This window comes from Garra rufa, chromosome 19 (genome assembly GCF_049309525.1).
Source record: "Garra rufa chromosome 19, GarRuf1.0, whole genome shotgun sequence".
Taxonomy (NCBI): domain Eukaryota; kingdom Metazoa; phylum Chordata; class Actinopteri; order Cypriniformes; family Cyprinidae; genus Garra; species Garra rufa.
Window position 1 is genome coordinate 29,134,425 of NC_133379.1, and position 18,274 is coordinate 29,152,698.

An 18,274-nucleotide genomic window follows, 5' to 3' on the forward strand; every position below is an offset into this window, starting at 1 on the left:
GCACAGAGTTGTCATGTTAGAATAGAAACTGTTGCTATAAAATTAGAAGCACACATTTCCCTAGAATACCATTATATGCTTAATCATTAAGATTTGTATTCATGGAAATGACTAAAATAGTCAAACCTGTTTATTAGAAGGGGGTGTCCCAATACTTTTGGCAATATAGTGTATAATACTATACTAAAATACTAAAAATACTGTATAATAAAAACAATCCTAAAATAACACAAAAAATACAGATATAAGATATAGGAAATAGGAATGTGCTGAAAAGTGCACGTATAGCACACTTTTTTCCCCTGTGTACATTACAGTCTTAACTGGGTGTCTTAAGTCTATTCATCCCTCAGAATAAGAAAGTTACATACAATTTTAGTTTTAAGATACTTTATTGGCATGACAAATATTTGTACATTCACGCTGAGCTGCGTTAAGGTAAAAAAATGCAATACAGACATTTTGAAATGTTTTTACTATTTAAATATATATTAAAATGTAATTTATTCCTGTGATTTCAAAGCTGAATTTTTGGCATCATTACTTCAGTGTCACATGATCTTTCAGAAATCATTCTAATATTCAGATTTGCTGCTCAAAAACATTTATTATTATTATTATTATTATTATTATTATTATTATTATTACGTTGAAAACAGCCGAGTAGAATCTTTTCAGGCTTCTTTGATTGATAGAAAGTTTAGAAGAACAGTATTTATCTGAAACATAAATCTTTTGTAACATTATAAATGTCTTTATCATCACTTTAAATTTAAAGCATCCTTGCTAAATAAAAGTATTAATTTAAATATATAAATTCTTTCCCAAATAAATCAATTAAAAATAAAAGCTTTTTATTTCAGATAAATGCTGATCTTCTGATCATTTTATTCCTCAAAGAATACTGAAAAAAGTACTTAACTGTAAAATATTGATAATGTTTTTCAATCAGCAAATCAGCATATTAGAATGATTTGAACGATCATGTGACATTAAAGACTGGAGTAATGATGCTGAAAATTCAGATTTGAAATCACAGAAATAAATTACAGTTTAAAATATGTTCAAAATTAAAAGCGGTTATTTCAAATACTAAAAATATTCCACAATATTACTGCTTTCGCTGTATTTTGGATCAAATAAACACAGGCTTGATGAGCAGAAGAGATTAAAAAAAATAAAAACTCTTACTGTTCAAAAACATTTGACTGGTAGTGTATATCTCATTAAAATTATAGATCTGCTTAATGAACACAACATGAATTAAAAACGAAATTACACACAATTTCATTAGTATTACTTTAACTTAAAGCACTGATTTCAATTTGTACTTATTTTGTAATGCATCAATGAACCAACTCCTGCGCCATTCTTTTGTACACAGCAGGGGGCGACAGAGACTAATTTACAACATACAACAGCCGTCAATTTAGTAAACTCCAGACTGGGAATTCTGTAGAAAAAGCCGTTTTTCCTCAAGCTTTTCTTCTAAACATTCAATAAGAATAGGATCCACTTTTGGATCCACTTTATTAGCAAACCAATGGCCGTAGTTTAGAAGCCATCTGAGCTCACCAGCACCATAAATACACACTTCTCGAACACGGACCCCAGTGCACGGTGGATAAAGTCTCTCTTCAAAAGACCACCACTTCACCAGGCGGGTTTTAGTTACTTGTTCTGAGATTTCAGGATCAGAGCTTGGCACTTCCCCTGGCGCTCCAGACACACGTATCAGAGACGCCCAGAAATGTTCATCAGGTGAGTATGTATCCTCAGACCAAGCTAAGAAATCCCTGGCTTGGGAGCTCTGGTTAACAAAAAGCACAAATTCCCTTGAGAGTGTAAAGTATGCGCTGCCCACAAACAAGGCTATGTTGTGAGGAGGTGGAGATTTCATCTCAGAAGTGGTGACAGGTGAGCCATAGTACTCTGAATTATTATCTTTCAGTACATGATGATAAGTCCAGCGCCATTGCTTTCCTCGAGGCCACTTGCTCTCCACCATGTTCCTGCCTTTTAGCTCTTTTAGATCCAACACCAGCTCAGCATTTGTCCGCAGTGGAAAGTCCTGACCACCCAGGTTGATAACATACTTCCATTTGACCTCAGAATCTAGGAGGTCAGACAGGCAATTGAGATCCGCTTTGAGTCGTGAGATGCCTGCGTACTGCACCCTCTCCAGCTTTGAGGCAATAAAGACGTTGGGGATGCAGCGGGCCAGACCTTTCATTGCAGAAATAAAATCATCCGAAGACTTCAGATCATAATGTATGCAGTATATGTTGTGGGCATATAAACGGCCCTTAGCATCCTCTCCACAAGAGCCGCATCCTGGTGAACAACCAAAGAATAAGCAAGGGGAAATTCACGCTCAAACTCAGAGCCTTGAATGGCACCATAACCTTGTGACACAAATTGCTCACAATCAGAGGTGGCATTCACAACAGCCTCATCGGTTGGCCCTACGTAGGTTTTTTCCTTGCGAATGACTAAAGTTTTGCCCAGTTCCACTGGTTCCATTTCATATACTGCTGTGCAATTAATGTCATATTGTACTGTCAGCCGTGGCCTGTCAAACACTCTGTTTATCTGTCTTCCTTTTTCATTTACACTTAAAAGTGTGACAAAACATGCGCTAAGTAGTGCAAATGCTAAAAGAGAAAAAAAGATGTTTTTCAGTTTGATTTTCCCCAAGTTTTACATTCTGTAGGAAGAAAGAAAGGCTTGTGTTACACATGAACATTTCACCAACAAATTTCAAACTACAGTACAGCACAATTTAGTATTATGCTGCATTCATAAAACAAATGTTTTTTTCAAAGAAAAAAGTTAACTTACATCTTACACACATGTATTCCTAGTCACTTTGCCTGTATTGGCTCCGTCAACAAAAACAAATAGTTTCAAGCAAACCCACAGTTCAGTCCAGTCTCAGAACGTGGTGGTGTAGTGGTGTCTTTCTAACAAATAATGTTTTCAGTGAATTCCTCATAAAGACAATAGTCTTTTTTTAAGATGCTAGTGCCACACCTCGAATGTTAGAAGTCAAGAGGAGGAGTCAAAAAACATTCACTCACAATCCCAGATTGTTAAAGCTAAAACCAGAAAGAAAAAAAGATAAAGATTAGAAAGTTATATTTCCTTATATTATTTATGCATTTAATAATCTTCTTTAAATATCATTTGATAAGTTAAATTTCCATTATCATTTACACTACCAGTCAAAAGTTTGGACACACATACCCATCAAAGAGAATGGGCAAGTGTGTCCAACCCTTTGACCTTTGGTAGTATATTTAATTGCACCTTAAAAAAAGTGTTATTTGCTCACATAAAAATATAACAGGGCGAGGATGTGTTAACATCAGTTACAAAATAAACAGCAAAACGTAACACTTGATCTTCTCACAGGAAAGATTCATATCTTTAACAAGCTTTTGTTCCATTTCAAAGTATCATGATTAAAATGGTTATTTCTTTAACATATCATTGTCAAATGTTATTGTCTGCTGATTTAACTTACATCATATTTAAAGTTGTACATTGTAATTAATTCTAACAAAGAGAAACAAATGCTTACCCTATAAGATTAAACCTTTCTATTTAACAAAAATTCTCATTATTCCACTCTGAGCAGGCTTTTTCCTTGTGCAATGTAAACAACTGCCTCAAATACAAACTTACACCATCACAAAATAAACTTTTCCTTACAGTTGAATCTGCAAAATGTTAATTATTTTACCAAAATAAGAGGGGTCATACAAAATGCATGTTATTTTTTTTTATTTAGTACTGACCTGAATAAGATATTTTACATAAAAGATGTTTGCATAGTCCACAAGAGAAAATAATAGCTAAATTTTATAAAAAATAACCCTGTTCAGAAGTTTACATACACTTGATTCTTAACACTGTGTTACCTGAATGATCCACAGCTGTGTTTTGAGGGACTCATATGCAACTATTACAACAAGGTTCAAATGCTCACTGATGCTACACACATTGAAACACAATGCATTAATAGCTAGGGGTGTAAACTTTTGAACAGAATAAAGATGTGTACATTTTTCTTATTTTGCCTAAATATATATATTTTTTTTTTCCATTTAGTTCTGCCCTTCGGAAGCTACAGAAGATACTTACATGTTTCTCAGAAGACAAAATAAGTTAAATTTACCCTGATCCTCAAATTCAAAAGGTTTTCACCTCTCGGCTCTTAATTTATTGTGTTTCCTTCTGGAGCATCAGTGAGCGTTTGAACCTTCTGTAATAGTTGCATATGAGTCCCTCAGTTGTCCTCAGTGTGAAAAGATTGATCTCAAAATCAAACAGTCATGGTTGGAAAGGTTCAAATAAACAAAAAATGCTGAAAAAAACAAAGAATCTGTGGGACCAGAAGAATTTTTCTGAAGAACAGCAGGCAGTTGAACTGTTCAGGACAAACAAGGGACTCATGAACAACTATCACTAAACAAAAAAAAAAAAAAACACAACTGTGGATCATTCAGGTAACAACACAGTATTAAGAATCAAGTGTATGTAAACTTTTGAACAGGCTCGGTTTATAAATTCAACTATTATTTTCTCTTGTTTACTATATGTAAATATCTTTATGTGAAATATCCTATTCAGATCAGTACTAAATAAAAAAAAACACATGCATTTTGTATGATCCCTCTTATTCTGGTAAAATAATTAACATTTTGCAGATTCTGCAAGGTGTATGTAAACTTTTGACTTAAACTGTAAATTATATACTCAACTGAACAGTCCAGATGCAACTTTCCAGTAGGCAGGCAGTACTTTTATCACAGTGACAGATAATGTATGTACACAGTTACCAAATGCACAAAGGTCCTTTATTTACAACCTGCTTTACTGGAGCTGCCATTCTTTTTCCTTTTTTCTTCAACAGCCCACACTCAAAAATAACTTTTAACATCCATGAAACATTTCCAGTCCACAATAGGTTATTCATAGTTGAAAACATTTTTTCCCATCACACACCACAAGTAAAAATGATCATTTAAGGAACTTTTCGCTGAAAGGTTCTTTGGGAATTGTTCTTTTGTGGCATTAATGTTAAAACTCTCTTTTTAATAGAGGCCAAACGGGTCAAAGGAATGGAATTTATGTTAATAGTGTCATACAGGATATGTAGGTCAATAAAATCACCAAATGAAATGCAAATATCCTCACTACTAATTGTACAGTTAAGTCTATAATGTATTTCCTTCCCGCATCAGAATAATTTACTGTACTTAGGCCTATATTAATTTCTGTTGAGATGATGACTTGAGTAAAGTGGAGTAAGGTATAGGATTGTATGGTCTTAATGAAGTGTTTGAAGAATGTAAACTTTTTTAACTTAAAGCAACTGAGCTGGAATTTTTAACCAGGTCCTTCCGGCTGAACTTTTTTCATAATGAATATCACCCTAGTGTCACTCTCATGGTAATGTCTACCATTAGTCATTACACTTTGCGTGGCAAAACTCAGAAAACTTGTTTAACAGTTTCTTTATGAATGGATGTGATCATCAGAAATGCCTGACCTGTTAACTGTCAGTCCCACCTTTTGAGCACTGACCTGAAGAAAAAAAAAAAAAAAGAATGCTTTGTTTTGTTTTTACAGCTGAAGTCAAAAGTTTACATACACCTTGCAGAATCTGCAAAATGTTAGTTATTTTACCTAAATAAGAGGGATCATACAAAATGCATGTGAATGTTATCTGAATAAGATATTTCACATAAAAGGTGAATGATTTTGAGATCCATCTTTTTACACTAAGGACAGCTGAGGGACTCATATGCAATTATTACATAAGGTTCAAATGCTTATTGATGCTTCAGAAGGAAAAAAAGCTTTCAGAGCTGGGAGGTGAAAACTTAAATTTGATTTATTTTGTCTTCTAGGAAACATGTATGTTTCTTCTGTAGCTTATGAATGGCAGTGCTAAATGAAAAAATATGATATTTAAGCAAGATAAGAAAGATATGCACATTTTCATTCTGTTAAAAAGTTTTCACCCTCCGACTCAATTTACTTTAAAAGCATCAGTGAGCATCTTAACCTTTTGTAATAGTTGCATATGAGTCTCTCAGTTGTCCTCAGTGTGAAGAGATGGATCTCAAAATCATATAGTTATTGTTGGAAAGGATTCAAATAGACAAAAATGCTAAAAAAAAAAAATAACATTTGGGACGTGAAGGATTTTTCTGAAGAACAGCGTACAGTTACTGTTCAGGACAAACAAGGGACTCATGAACCACTATCACTAAACAAACAAACAAACAAACAAAAAACACTGCTGTGGATCATTCGGGTAAACTATTTTAAGCATTTATTTTAATCTGTAGTTATATGAACCAACTCATGCTCTATTCTTTTTCATCCTGCAGTAGGCGACAAAGAGTAGCCTACCTTGTACAACCAGTCCTCCAGTAACCTTGCAAACATATAATTAGTTTATTCATGAACCACAACGCCCTACTCCAGATTTCATATGGTTCGTATAGCGATTTAAAAGATAATGTGATCTTGTGATTTCAGACAAAACATTTCTTTTTACAAAAAAGGGTTAGTGTTCTTTTGAGCCTATTGTGCCATACCCTTATTGTTAAGAGACCGAAACCATGTTGTTTGCATTCATTCAGCTTCCTTTGCTATTACATTACAGTACAACTTTTTAAATATCAAGCTTTCTAAAGACATTCCTACAATCTAAAGGAATTAAAAGATTTGTTCACACCATAGAATTTAGGGCACCGAATGTAATAGGCTAGGCATAACAAACAGCCCAGTGTGTGGGAGCATAAAAGATTTCAGGTGTGTCCCAGACAGAACGGCATGAACACACAATGTTTAAATTTCTTTTGTCTTTCAAATAATGGAGACATATGTGAAACATAAACATAAGTACTTTCTCAATAAAGCCATTTGTCATTCACTCATTATGCTGGTGTGTATGATGTTTCAGCTAAACTCCCTGCTGAAAAAAACAGCATATGCTGGTTAGGTATGTTTTGGTGCTGGGATGCTGGTTTTAGCTGGTTAATGCTGGTCCTTTGCTGGTTTATGCTGGTCCCTTGCTGGTTTATGCTGGTCCTTAGCTGGTTAATGCTGGTAAAGGACCAGCATTAACCAGCAACATGACCAGCATAAACCAGCAAAAACCAGCAAGGGACCAGCATAAACCAGCAAAGGACCAGCATATACCAGCTAAAACCAGCATCCCAGCACCAAAACATACCTAACCAGCATATGCTGGTTTTTTCAGCAGATATGACGGAACAAATGAAGAATATGAGCCCTGTGATTAATAGGTACAAGTATGATTTAAGGCTTACCACAGATACGCTTTACTAATTTCTGTCATTGAAATCAGAGATGTTGTTGTCTCTCAAGTTACCACCAAAGCTGTTTGAAATGAGTTGGAAAATGGCTGATTTAAATAGGCTATTTGACTAGTGATAAATATTTATGTCATAAATATGTATTAAATTAAATTTCAGCTGCTACATCTAAGCCATGTAATATGTGTACACTGTTTATTGGCACCTATGGTTAAATAAAGAACCTTTAACATGCATGCAACCTAAATATTACACAAAAGGTTCTTTATAGTGAGAAGTTGACACAGTAAGAGTGGAGAGTAGTGTAAAAATCAGGAAAATAGAGTTTCGAACTAAGTCAAGTTGTAATATAATAGCGAAGTAGAGAAGATTGCCAAAGCCATTTTTACCTTCTCCATTTTTGTCAAAGTTTTTTAAAAGCTTCTTCTCTAAACATTTTATAAGAACAGGATTCACTTTATTAGAAAACCTTTGACCATAGTTTAGTGCTATCTGAGTTTGGGTTTCAAGCCATTTCCGCTTTCACTTCGCAAAGAAAAGGTTGACAAGCTTTAAGTGCAGGGCTATAGGACTTTTTTAATACATTGCTTTGGTTGATGTGACAGGTATTTGTGGTTTGCGCTTGTTTTGCACTCAGGTCTATGCTGGACTGACATCAAAACATTTTTGGAATATGAGTTATTGGTTTGATCAAAAGACACTTTTCAGGACTTTGGGCTGTGGATTGGGACAATTTAGTAAATAAAGTAGCTTCAACTCTGTTAAACTTAACTAATCTAGTTAAAGGGATAGTTCTCCTAAAAATTCTGTCCTTGTATACTCACTTTCATGTCGTTCCAAACCCGTAAGACCTTCGTTCATCTTCGAAACACAAATTAAGATTTTTTGGATGAAATCCGAGAGCTTTCTGACCCTGCATAGACAGTAATGCAACTGAAACATTGCGTCAAGGACCAGACATTGTTAAAATAGTCCATGTGATATCTTATGAAGCTACGAGAATACTTTTCTGCGTCAGCAGCACTACACACATGCATCATGCAAGTTTACATACACCTTGCAGAATCTGCAAAATGTTAGTTATTCTACCTAAATAAGTGGGATCATACAAAATGCATGTTATTTTTTATTTAGTACTGACCTGAATAAGATATTTCACATAAAAGGTGTATGATTTGATGCTCCAGAAGGAAACAAGGCTTTCAGAGTTGGGAGATGAAAACTTAAATTTGACTTATTTTGTCTTCTAGAAAACATGTATGTATCTTCTGTAGCTTACGAATGGCACTATTAAATGAAAAAATATGATATTCAAGCAAGATAAGAAAAATTTTCACATTTTCATTCTGTTCGAAAGTTTTCACCCTCCGGCTCAATTTACTTCTGGAGCATCAGTGAGCATTTGAACCTTCTATAATAGTTGCATATGAGTCTCTCAGTTGTCCTCAGTGTGAAGAGATGGATCTCAAAATCATATAGTCATTGTTGGAAAGAATTCAAATACACAAAAATGCTGAAAAACCAAAACATTTGTGAGACCTAAAGGATTTTTCATTGTGGGTCTCTTATGAACGTGCGTCAGAGACTGTCATGCAAGAGAAGAAATTTAATAAAGTAATTATTTTTGTTTTCTTTGTGCACAAAAATTATCCTCGACGCTTTATGAAATTACGGTTGAAGCACTGATGTCACATGAAGTTGCTGTCTATGCAGGGTCAGAAAGCTCTCGGATTTCATCAAAAAATATCTTAACTTGTGTTCCGAAGATGAACAAAGGTGTTATAGGTTTGGAACGACATGAAGGTGAGTACACAAGGACAGAATTTTAATTTTTGGGTGGACTTTAACTAGATTAGTAAACTAGATTAGGCTAATAAATTCAATAAACATAACACAATACCCAAAATCAAAACAAATATTAAGGTATAGTTACATAAATAAATATATATATATATATATAATTGCACTCTCAAAGTCTGGGAGTAATATAGGAAGCCTACAGCATCATAGTTTGTGGCAGATTTGGCTATTCATTGGGATGTACCCACTGGCACTCCTTTGTAGTCATGTCTGCTTTTATTATATTTGAAGGGATGGTGGAATCATTCTTATCTTGTAGTCATACTTATGGAATGTGGCCATTCCCACCTCTTTATTTTTTTTTACTTGAGTTAGATCTATTTGATCAGATAGAAGAGAGGTGCGGCATAACATGTTGAATGGCATAAAACATGAGAAACTTGTTTAACAGCAACTTTCTGAATGAATGTTTCTGTGTAGGTAAATCCTGACTTGCTGATTTATTTGTGAGGAATTGTAGAATGTCTTGATTGGCTGATTTACTTTGAGGCAGGAAAAGAAACAAGTTTGATGGCCACTTTGTTGTTCCAGGCACTGTTGCTAGAGCCAGCTTGAAAAGTCACTAAATGTCAAAAGATGATGTTAAACGCTATTTGTAAAAAAGTAGCTTAAGAAGTTCCATGGTACATCTTTTAAAAGGATATTTTCAAAGGGCTCAGTAGCGCACACCACTTCAGCTACAGTCACCAAAACTCATACAAACATAGATCTCATCAGGCTGAACAACTTTCACAGGAAGTCAACTATTCAGGGTTTTGGGTTTTGTTGCATTACATTTTGCTGTGGAATGTAATGCATTCCCTTCTAGGGTTTTCACTCGTTGGTAACAAACTCAGTAAACATGATCTCAAGACATTCAGGATGCAAAATTACAATGATTTCTGAACGGTTTGGCTGTGGCGAGGCGATAAACTTGTGAAAAATGAGAAACAGGAAGTGTGTGATAACTTTTGCATGCAGTGACTGATTTTAATCAAACTTCAGTGGTTTGTTTGATGAAGGAGTCTGATCACATAGAAGTCGCTATTACGAGTCAAAGTTGCTGGCAGCAGGAAGTGTGTCATTTTAAAATGATTAAAAATCACCCTTTTATGTTTACTCAATTTGCTTCATACTTCATCTGAATAATCAAGACATGGGTAGAGTAAAACTGCGAAAAGATTATTGATATCTTAAAGGGATAGTTCACCCAAAAATGAAAATTTGATATACAGCAATGTCCAACAACTGTCCCGAGTGCGTGCTCATCATCCGGCGCGTTACATGTGTACATGCTCTGGCGTAGTATACGCAAACGTCGGAAGCGATGTGTCGCGTGTGTACGACACTCATTGTTTACACAGTGCACAGAGATTAAGGGTATAGCGGCTATTCAAAATGGTAATTACTTGCGCTTATCCTGATTGTTCAAACCGATTTAAAGCTAAAAGATTACGTTTACTTGCGCGAACTGATCCGGGACTGTTGACTTTTCACCGTTTTCCCCTTCTGCCGTTTGCGTATACTACGCAAGAGCGTGTACACAGGTTCGAGCTGAGTTGGACATTGGTGTATATCAAAGGTAAAAAATGATATAAATACTGTTCAGTTTCTTGCACAAACCGATCGTTTCGTGTCTTAGGACATCAGTGTATCGTCACGAGCCACAGGGTGTAATTTGGATTTGTCTGTGCATGTTTTTCTTTACTTTCAAAGGTTTGGTGCCCATCCACTGCCATTAGATCACTAACAGACTGCAGCGGTTTGAGTTAAAAATCTTGGCCTGGGGGTAAGCAGATAAACATCAAATTTTCATTTTTGGGTGAACTATCCCTTTAAATAGTGTTGCCATAACAATGTGTTCAATTTTAAGATTCTTTTTAGGTGTTTTGAGGCACTTAACATGCTTTGAATTTCGACACACATCAGTATTAATGATGACACTGGCAAAAGCTCCCAAATGGGTGTGGAGGAGGGGCTCTAAAGTACCATTTTTTGACAAAAGTTGGGGGGTTAGTTTTAGCTACAGTCACCAAACTCGGGACATATATTCTTCTCATGAAGCCAGACAACTTTCTAATTTACAGTCATTAGCTACAACCAACAGGAAGTCTGCTATTTTGGTTTGATTTTTTGAAAAATTGCATTCTCCTCCTTAGGGATTCATGCAATTCACCAAATTTTGTCAATGTAATTTTAAGACACTGAGAATGCTAAATTGCAAACGGATGTTGGATATGCCATGGCAAATTGTTAAAGTAACAAAGAACAAGTCATTCTGAGGAAACATGCTTAATTTCATGCATTTCTGATGCTTTTAGCTGACAGATAAAGACTGTAATACTAATTATAAGTTTAAGTCTGTCCACTATAACATATCATAAGAAATCTATTAAGACTAATACTTTACTACTCAGTTTTCATCAGTTAGCATGACAAATAAATAGGTAGGATCAGTTAATACGCACCATATATAGGTTTATATAATTATTTCACAATTTCTTAAAGATCATTAAACGTTTTGGTAAGAATTTACAATATGATCTCCTTATACATCAGTTAATGCATTAATTAACATGAACTAACAATCAACTATATTATTTACAGTATTTATTAATCTTTATTAACGTTACACATTACATTAACTAATATTAACACAAACAACTTTAAATTTGAACGTGTTAGTAAATTTGAAACTTAATATTAACTAACAATAATAAATGCTATATAAACACTCTTATAAATAATGTTAACAAATTAAACTGTAATGTTACCAAAGTGTGTTTCCTTTGTGTGTGTGTGTATCTGTTTTACACTCTTCATGTTCTTGAAAAACTCTTTCATTGATGTTACCGTAAACCAGACTACCAGAGGGTTAAATGCATGAGCCATCTGTGCACTGTTTTCCTGAAGCAGCAATAGAAAGAACAATAAAGGAGAAGTACGAAAAAGGAACTGAAGCCTCAGCAAGTCTCAAGTGCTATTCCCAAACTTGAAACACAATAAATACATTTGATTTAGACACAGACTACACATGACTGGGTGCTTTATGTGCATGGTTTAACAAGTGGGTCACAACCTCAAAAATGAGTTGCATGTAGGTTCCTGGACATCCGGTAAAAACAATCCTAACTGCAAATAATACAAATAAGAAATGGCACTGCATTGCTTGTGTTGATATTGCTAAAGATTTTGCATCTGATAATGCACTTCATTTTGGTACACATTCAAGTAAGCAAATGCCTACACGGACAAGTTGACTCACATGGTAAAAGAAGAATAATGTTCATTTGTATATGTTGGTCATAAATGTGGAATCACTCTGGAATCCTATTGCTCTAAATATTCTGTGTAATCACACCATATCTTCCCTCTTTAATCTTGAGTCTTATTAGGATCTAGAATACGGGTGTAACAGGTTTAACAGTTAAACAATACATATATTTATTCAGTGCATGTCTTTTCTCCAAAGCCAGACTAAAGAACTAAACAGCTACTGCATTTCAGTTACTACTCAAAAACACACATTGCATGTAACAAACAAAGCATGACATATGACAAAAAATGTAATAATGGTTAATGCACGGTGAAAAGTGATTACCATTAAATTAAAAAAAGACAGTATGAAATATGGAATTAAATTAATACATCAATAAACCACAGATGATTATTAAATGGATTAAAAATAATAAAAACTTGTGAACTGTAAACCCACGCTTCACTTTGTGTGCAAAAATTAGGTATAAAATGTATAAAAATACACATTTTAGGAAGCAAAGTGAGAATAAAGAATACATTATTTTACTCTACGAGAGGAAATTCTTCAGTATTTACATTCTGATACAATCATCATAAACCGTTTCACACTCAGGGGCAAGTTCCCAAGAGTTTGCATATGGTTTTACAGGTTTTTCAACAAAACCTGGAACTTACTCACTAACCCCAGTAGAGTAAATCATGGGACGTCGTCTGCATTCTTACAATCCTTCAAAACTGGCCTGCAAGATGAGAAACTGCAACATGCAAATAGTGTCTAGCTCCTTTTGGGGTTGTGTTTACTTGATTTGCATGTTTCCTTTTGTGAATCTGGACCAGTGGCAACCACATGTAAATTAATTCTCAGTAAATTATTACGTTTCTCTGAGTCATTGCTCTGAGCCAATATAAAGTCTTCTTCATTTGAGAAGAACATGAGGCTTAAAAAATATACAGATTTTTCCCCCTGCCATTCTAGAATATTTTTAAAAGGAAATGTTCACGTAAAAATTAACTTTTGCTGAAAATTTGTCGCTTCATCAGAACAAATTACCAAAGAATCCTCTGTGGTGAATGGGTGCCATCAGAATAAGAATTCAAATAGCTGATCAAAATCTATCCATCATTAAGACGTTTTTAACTTCAAACTGTTGTTTCCAGTTAAAATTTCTCCACTTTTCAGTTAAAATAAAAAGTCCCCTATCCAAAATATTGCTTTCTCCAGTAAAAAAGCAATCTCATCTGAATCAAAAGAGAAATATACACAAATCAAGCAAGTGAAAATGTATAACAGAAAAATATAACAGTGGTTTTTAATGTGGGAAGACAACATTGGACAAACTTTTTCACTGGAGGAAATGTTATTATGGATAATAGAAGCAATGGTTTCAAGTTAAAATGCCTTAATGATGGATTTGTTTCTCAAAAACACTTAGCTTTTCATTTCTTTATGTGAATTATATGTGGATTATTGTGATGTTTTTATCAGCTGTTTGGAGGGCACCCATTCACTGAAGTGGATCCACTGAAGTGATGTAATGCTCTTTTTTTTCCAAATCTGTTCAGAGTAAAAATCAAGCTCATCTACATCTTGGATGGCCTAAGGGTGAGTACAAATGTACTATTCCTTCAAAACTTTTGCTTAGAGAGATAAAAAAAATAGTTTTTTAGTCACGTTATTCTTATAAACCGGGCAAATATATTTGTGATTCTTCACTTTGCTCTAATAAAATTCACATTTTGTCTCACATTATGTTACTGCATGTCTCATAAACAATAGAAACAAGTGTTCACTTACGAGATTTAGAAGACTGGCATGTCAGCTATAAAAACTATTAAAACTATTGCCAAAGGATTTAACTTCATTCTAGATCACATACATTTAAAAAAAAAGTGCATTTTCAAAGTATAAAATTTTTACTAGAAACCCCAAATAAATTACTTAATATTGATTTCCCTTTTAAAAACAGCACAGTATTTTTTAAAACACCTTTACACTACAGTTTTGGCCTCAGTTGTTTTTCTGAAAGTATCTCTTCTAAACACTCCATAAGAATAGGATCCACTTTTGGATCCACTTTATTAGCAAACCAGTGGCCGTAGTTTAGGAGCCATCTGAGCTCAGCAGCACCATAAATACACACAGCTCGTATACTGACTCCAGTGCATGGTGGGTAAAGATACCCTTCTAAATATGACCACTTCACCAGGTGGGTTTTACTTTTTAGCTCTGTGATCTCAGGATCAGATCTTGGCACTTCCCCTGGCACTCCAGGCACACGAACCAGAGTCGCCCAGAAATGTTCATCAGGTGAGTATGTATCCTCGGACCAAGCCAGGAAATCTCTGGCTAGGGAACTTTGGTTAACAAAAACCACAAATTCTCTTGAGAGTGTAAAGTATGCGCTGCCCACAAACATTTCTATGTCATGAGGAGGTGGAGATTTCACCTCAGAAGTGCTTACAGGAGCCTCATAGTAAACTGAATTACTATCTTTGAGTAAATGCTGATAAGTCCAGCGTTCATTCTTTCCTCCAGGCCACTTGCTCTCCACCATGTTCCCGCCTTTCAGATCTTTTAGTTCCGAAACCAGCTCAGCGTTTGTCCTCAGTGGAAAGTCCTGACCACACAGGTTGATAACATACTTCCATTTGACCTCAGAATCTAGGAGGTCAGACAGGCAATTGAGATCCGCTTTAAGTCGTGAGATGCCTGCGTACTGCACCCTCTCCAGTTTTGAGGCAATGAAGACGTTGGGGATGCAGCGGGCCAGACCTTTCATTGCTGAAATAAATTCATCCGAGGACTTCAGATCATAATGTATGCAGTATATGTTGTGCGGCATATAAACGGCCCTTAGCATCCTCTCCACAAGAGCCGCATCCTGGTGAACAACTAAAGAATAAGCAAGGGGAAATTCACGCTCAAACTCAGAGCCTTGTATCGCAGCATAACCTTGTGACACAAATTGCTCACAATCAGAGGTGGCATTCACAACAGCCTCATCGGTTGGCCCTACGTAGGTTTTTTCCTTGCGAATGACTAAAGTTTTGCCCAGTTCCACTGGTTCCATTTCATATATTGCTTTGCAATTAATGCCATATCTCTCTGTCAGCCGCGGACTCTCAGAGAGTCCTATTTCATTTACTATTAAAAGTGTGATCAGGAAGCAACATGCCAGAAGGACCAGTGCTAAAAAGAGAAATATCACATTTCTTAGTTTGAGGTGGAGCCGCAAGCGTTTCATTCTGTAAAGAGAAATGATAGCTCATGTTAGTATTTCATGCAACTGCGATGTATCTAAAAATTTGATGGTGAATGCGCCATACAGAAAGTGCAGCCATACCTTCACAATGCTTTGAGGTATTAAGATGAACCTTTTTCAGCAGCATAGACATTATCCTCTGAACAAACATGAGTTTGTCAGCTATCTGCATAAAAAATAGACAAAAATGTTAATACTTTGGTCAATATTCAAGTTTTCAAATATTCCAAAATGCATAATGAATATTGTTTTGTTCTGTGTAAAAATATACGAAGTGAACCTGCATATTTTTGTGTAATCAGATTCAACACAAACATTGAAACTAATATTTAGACACTGTTGTTTTCCTCAAAAGGAAGTGAATGCGTTAAGAACAAAAACAAGAGATTAACAATCGCAATTTATTCTTATAAACTACAAGAACCCTAATTTAGGCTTTTATAACAAGTATTTTATGATTTAATCTTAATGTAAGTCTTTTTAAATGTTAGTCACAAGACATCCTTTTATTATTGAGTCACTAGTTAAGTGAATGCGTTAAAAACAAAAACAAGAGATTAACAATCGGAATTTACTATTGTAAACTATTAGCGCCCTAATTTATCATAACAAGTATTTTATGATTAAAAAATGTAAGTTACCACACATTCTTTTGCCACTGAGTCAGAGTCTGTGAGAATCCATGCAGTTTATGCGAATCCGGTTTTATAATTTGACAGTATATAATCCAGATTGATTTGGCTTGGTCATGTTGCATAGTTCGTTCGGAAATGAAACTTCTGTCGTCGTTCTTCAAACCCCGTCTGACTTTCCTTCTTCCATCATTCATTCATATCGTATGTAAAACAGGTAAAGCTTCTCTCAGAACGGCTGTCATTCCTTAAAATCCTGCCTTTTGTCTCGGAGAACGAAAGTCGTACGGGCAGGGAACCACACGAGGGTGTGAACATGCTGACAAGATTTCTCGTTCATGGTTAATTATTTCTGTAATGTTCGTGCATAACTATTGAGAAAACGTTTTACAGCTCGCACACCCACATCAGAAGTTCACACTAATCATAAGTGACTCAGTTATCTCTATTGCCTAATTTAACAGTTTCATGTGGTTTTAATTTCATCATTGACGTAATATCGATCTGTTCTCCCATGACAACCCCAATGCTCCTTTAGGAAAAGTGCTTCATTAAAAAGAAACCGGAAACTCTATATCAGTATATAGGCTACATTTGATCGAATTCGCACACTTAAAATGTAGTCGGAGGAAAAGTATGAAAACTTTTACTTGACTTTAGTGTCACAATCACACATTTCTTTACATGAAACGTTATTACTAGCGTACTTCTAGTTTCAAACGTGTAAACAAATGGATATATAACTAAACTACAGTACTTACCTAGTTATGCTGTTACATGGATGTCATCCGCGAGGAAGATAAATCTGGAGATTTGATGCTGATGAAAGAAAGGATTGACATAAATCCCAAAAAAACACAGTGCAGCCCAAGAAAAAGCTATTCAAGTGGACCTAGTCTACTCGGTGAGCTGACATCTCACACAAGGCTTCCCCTTTCCAAATCTATTTAAAACACAACGCTAAATGCAGACACAAATTCCCCAACGATGCCACGAACTTAGTTCAGAATGGCTTTGCTATTATGGAAAATTATCGCTGTAAAACATCAGCAATTATTTTAGTTTCATTTAGACACTATGTTTGTGATCTATAACCAAGTTTCAGCAAGCTGGAAGAAAATCTCTGGCCTTGCAACTCACCTCTTTGGCAAAAGCTATAGCAAGAACGCAAGCTAAATGACAACTGTTCAACATCTGTTTGATGGTGTAATAGCATGTAGAACAATAAATGAGAGGTTAGTTCTTCTGTCATTGCTTTTTGGTCCCTCCCACTTATTCCACTTGATTAACCACATGTGGTGTTTGACATAAGTCTTACACACAAGAATAGTATCTAGCTAAACAGCTTTAGCTTGACTGTTTTGATTGTTCTGGTAGCTATGGGTAAATGTATTTGGATTTGATAAACCTGGAGGATGAATTAAACCATACAAATTTGAGTTATGGTTCAGGAGGTGAAGCTTATATAAATAAATGTGACCCTGGACCACAAAACCAGTCATAAGGGTGAGTTTTGAAAATTGAGAATTTTACATTATCTGAAAACTGAATAAGCTTTCCATTGATGCAGGACAATATTTGGCTGAAATATAACTATTTGAAAATCTAAAATCTGAGGGTGCCAACAAAATCTAAATTATTGAGAAAATCGGCTTTAAAGTTATCCAAATGAACTTAGCGATGCATCTTACTAATCAAAAATTAAGTTTTGATAAATTTACATTAGGAAATTTACTAAATATCTTCATGGAACACGATTTTTACTTAATATTCTAATGTTTTTTGTCAAAAATCGATCATTTTGTTGGCTATTTCTACTATGCTACTTACGACTGGTTTTGAGGTCCAGCGTCACAAATAAAAAAGAAATACTATGACTTAGGATGTTTAACGAAATAGTTAAACCAAAAATGAAAATTTGCTA

The 18,274-nt window shown here is 35.0% G+C and overlaps 1 protein-coding gene and 1 pseudogene across 2 annotated transcripts; both read right to left on the reverse strand.

Moving 5' to 3' along the window:
* Nucleotides 1–1,429: 1,429 nt before the first annotated feature.
* LOC141292052 (beta-1,3-galactosyl-O-glycosyl-glycoprotein beta-1,6-N-acetylglucosaminyltransferase 4-like) lies at nt 1,430–2,854 on the reverse strand (annotated as a pseudogene).
* A 9,262-nt stretch (nt 2,855–12,116) lies between these two features.
* Nucleotides 12,117–17,242, reverse strand: LOC141292650 (beta-1,3-galactosyl-O-glycosyl-glycoprotein beta-1,6-N-acetylglucosaminyltransferase 4-like). Of its 2 annotated transcripts, none has more exons than XM_073824683.1 (3): nt 17,112–17,242; nt 15,800–15,884; nt 12,117–15,701 (listed from the first exon to the last, which is right to left on the reverse strand). In XM_073824683.1, exon 3 carries the CDS (start codon nt 15,698–15,700, stop codon nt 14,450–14,452), a length of 1,251 nt encoding a protein of 416 aa, XP_073680784.1. In that variant the 5' UTR covers nt 15,701; nt 15,800–15,884; nt 17,112–17,242; the 3' UTR covers nt 12,117–14,449. The 2 variants fall into 2 exon arrangements, with proteins under 2 accessions (XP_073680784.1, XP_073680785.1); XM_073824684.1 differs by lacking the exon at nt 17,112–17,242 and adding an exon at nt 16,360–16,629.
* Between the last annotated feature and the right edge of the window lie 1,032 nt (nt 17,243–18,274).

Coding starts and splice junctions, on each gene's coding strand:
- LOC141292650 (XM_073824683.1), bottom strand. CDS start 15,700: ATGAAACGCTTGCGGCTCCACCTCAAACTAAGAAATGTGATATTTCTC.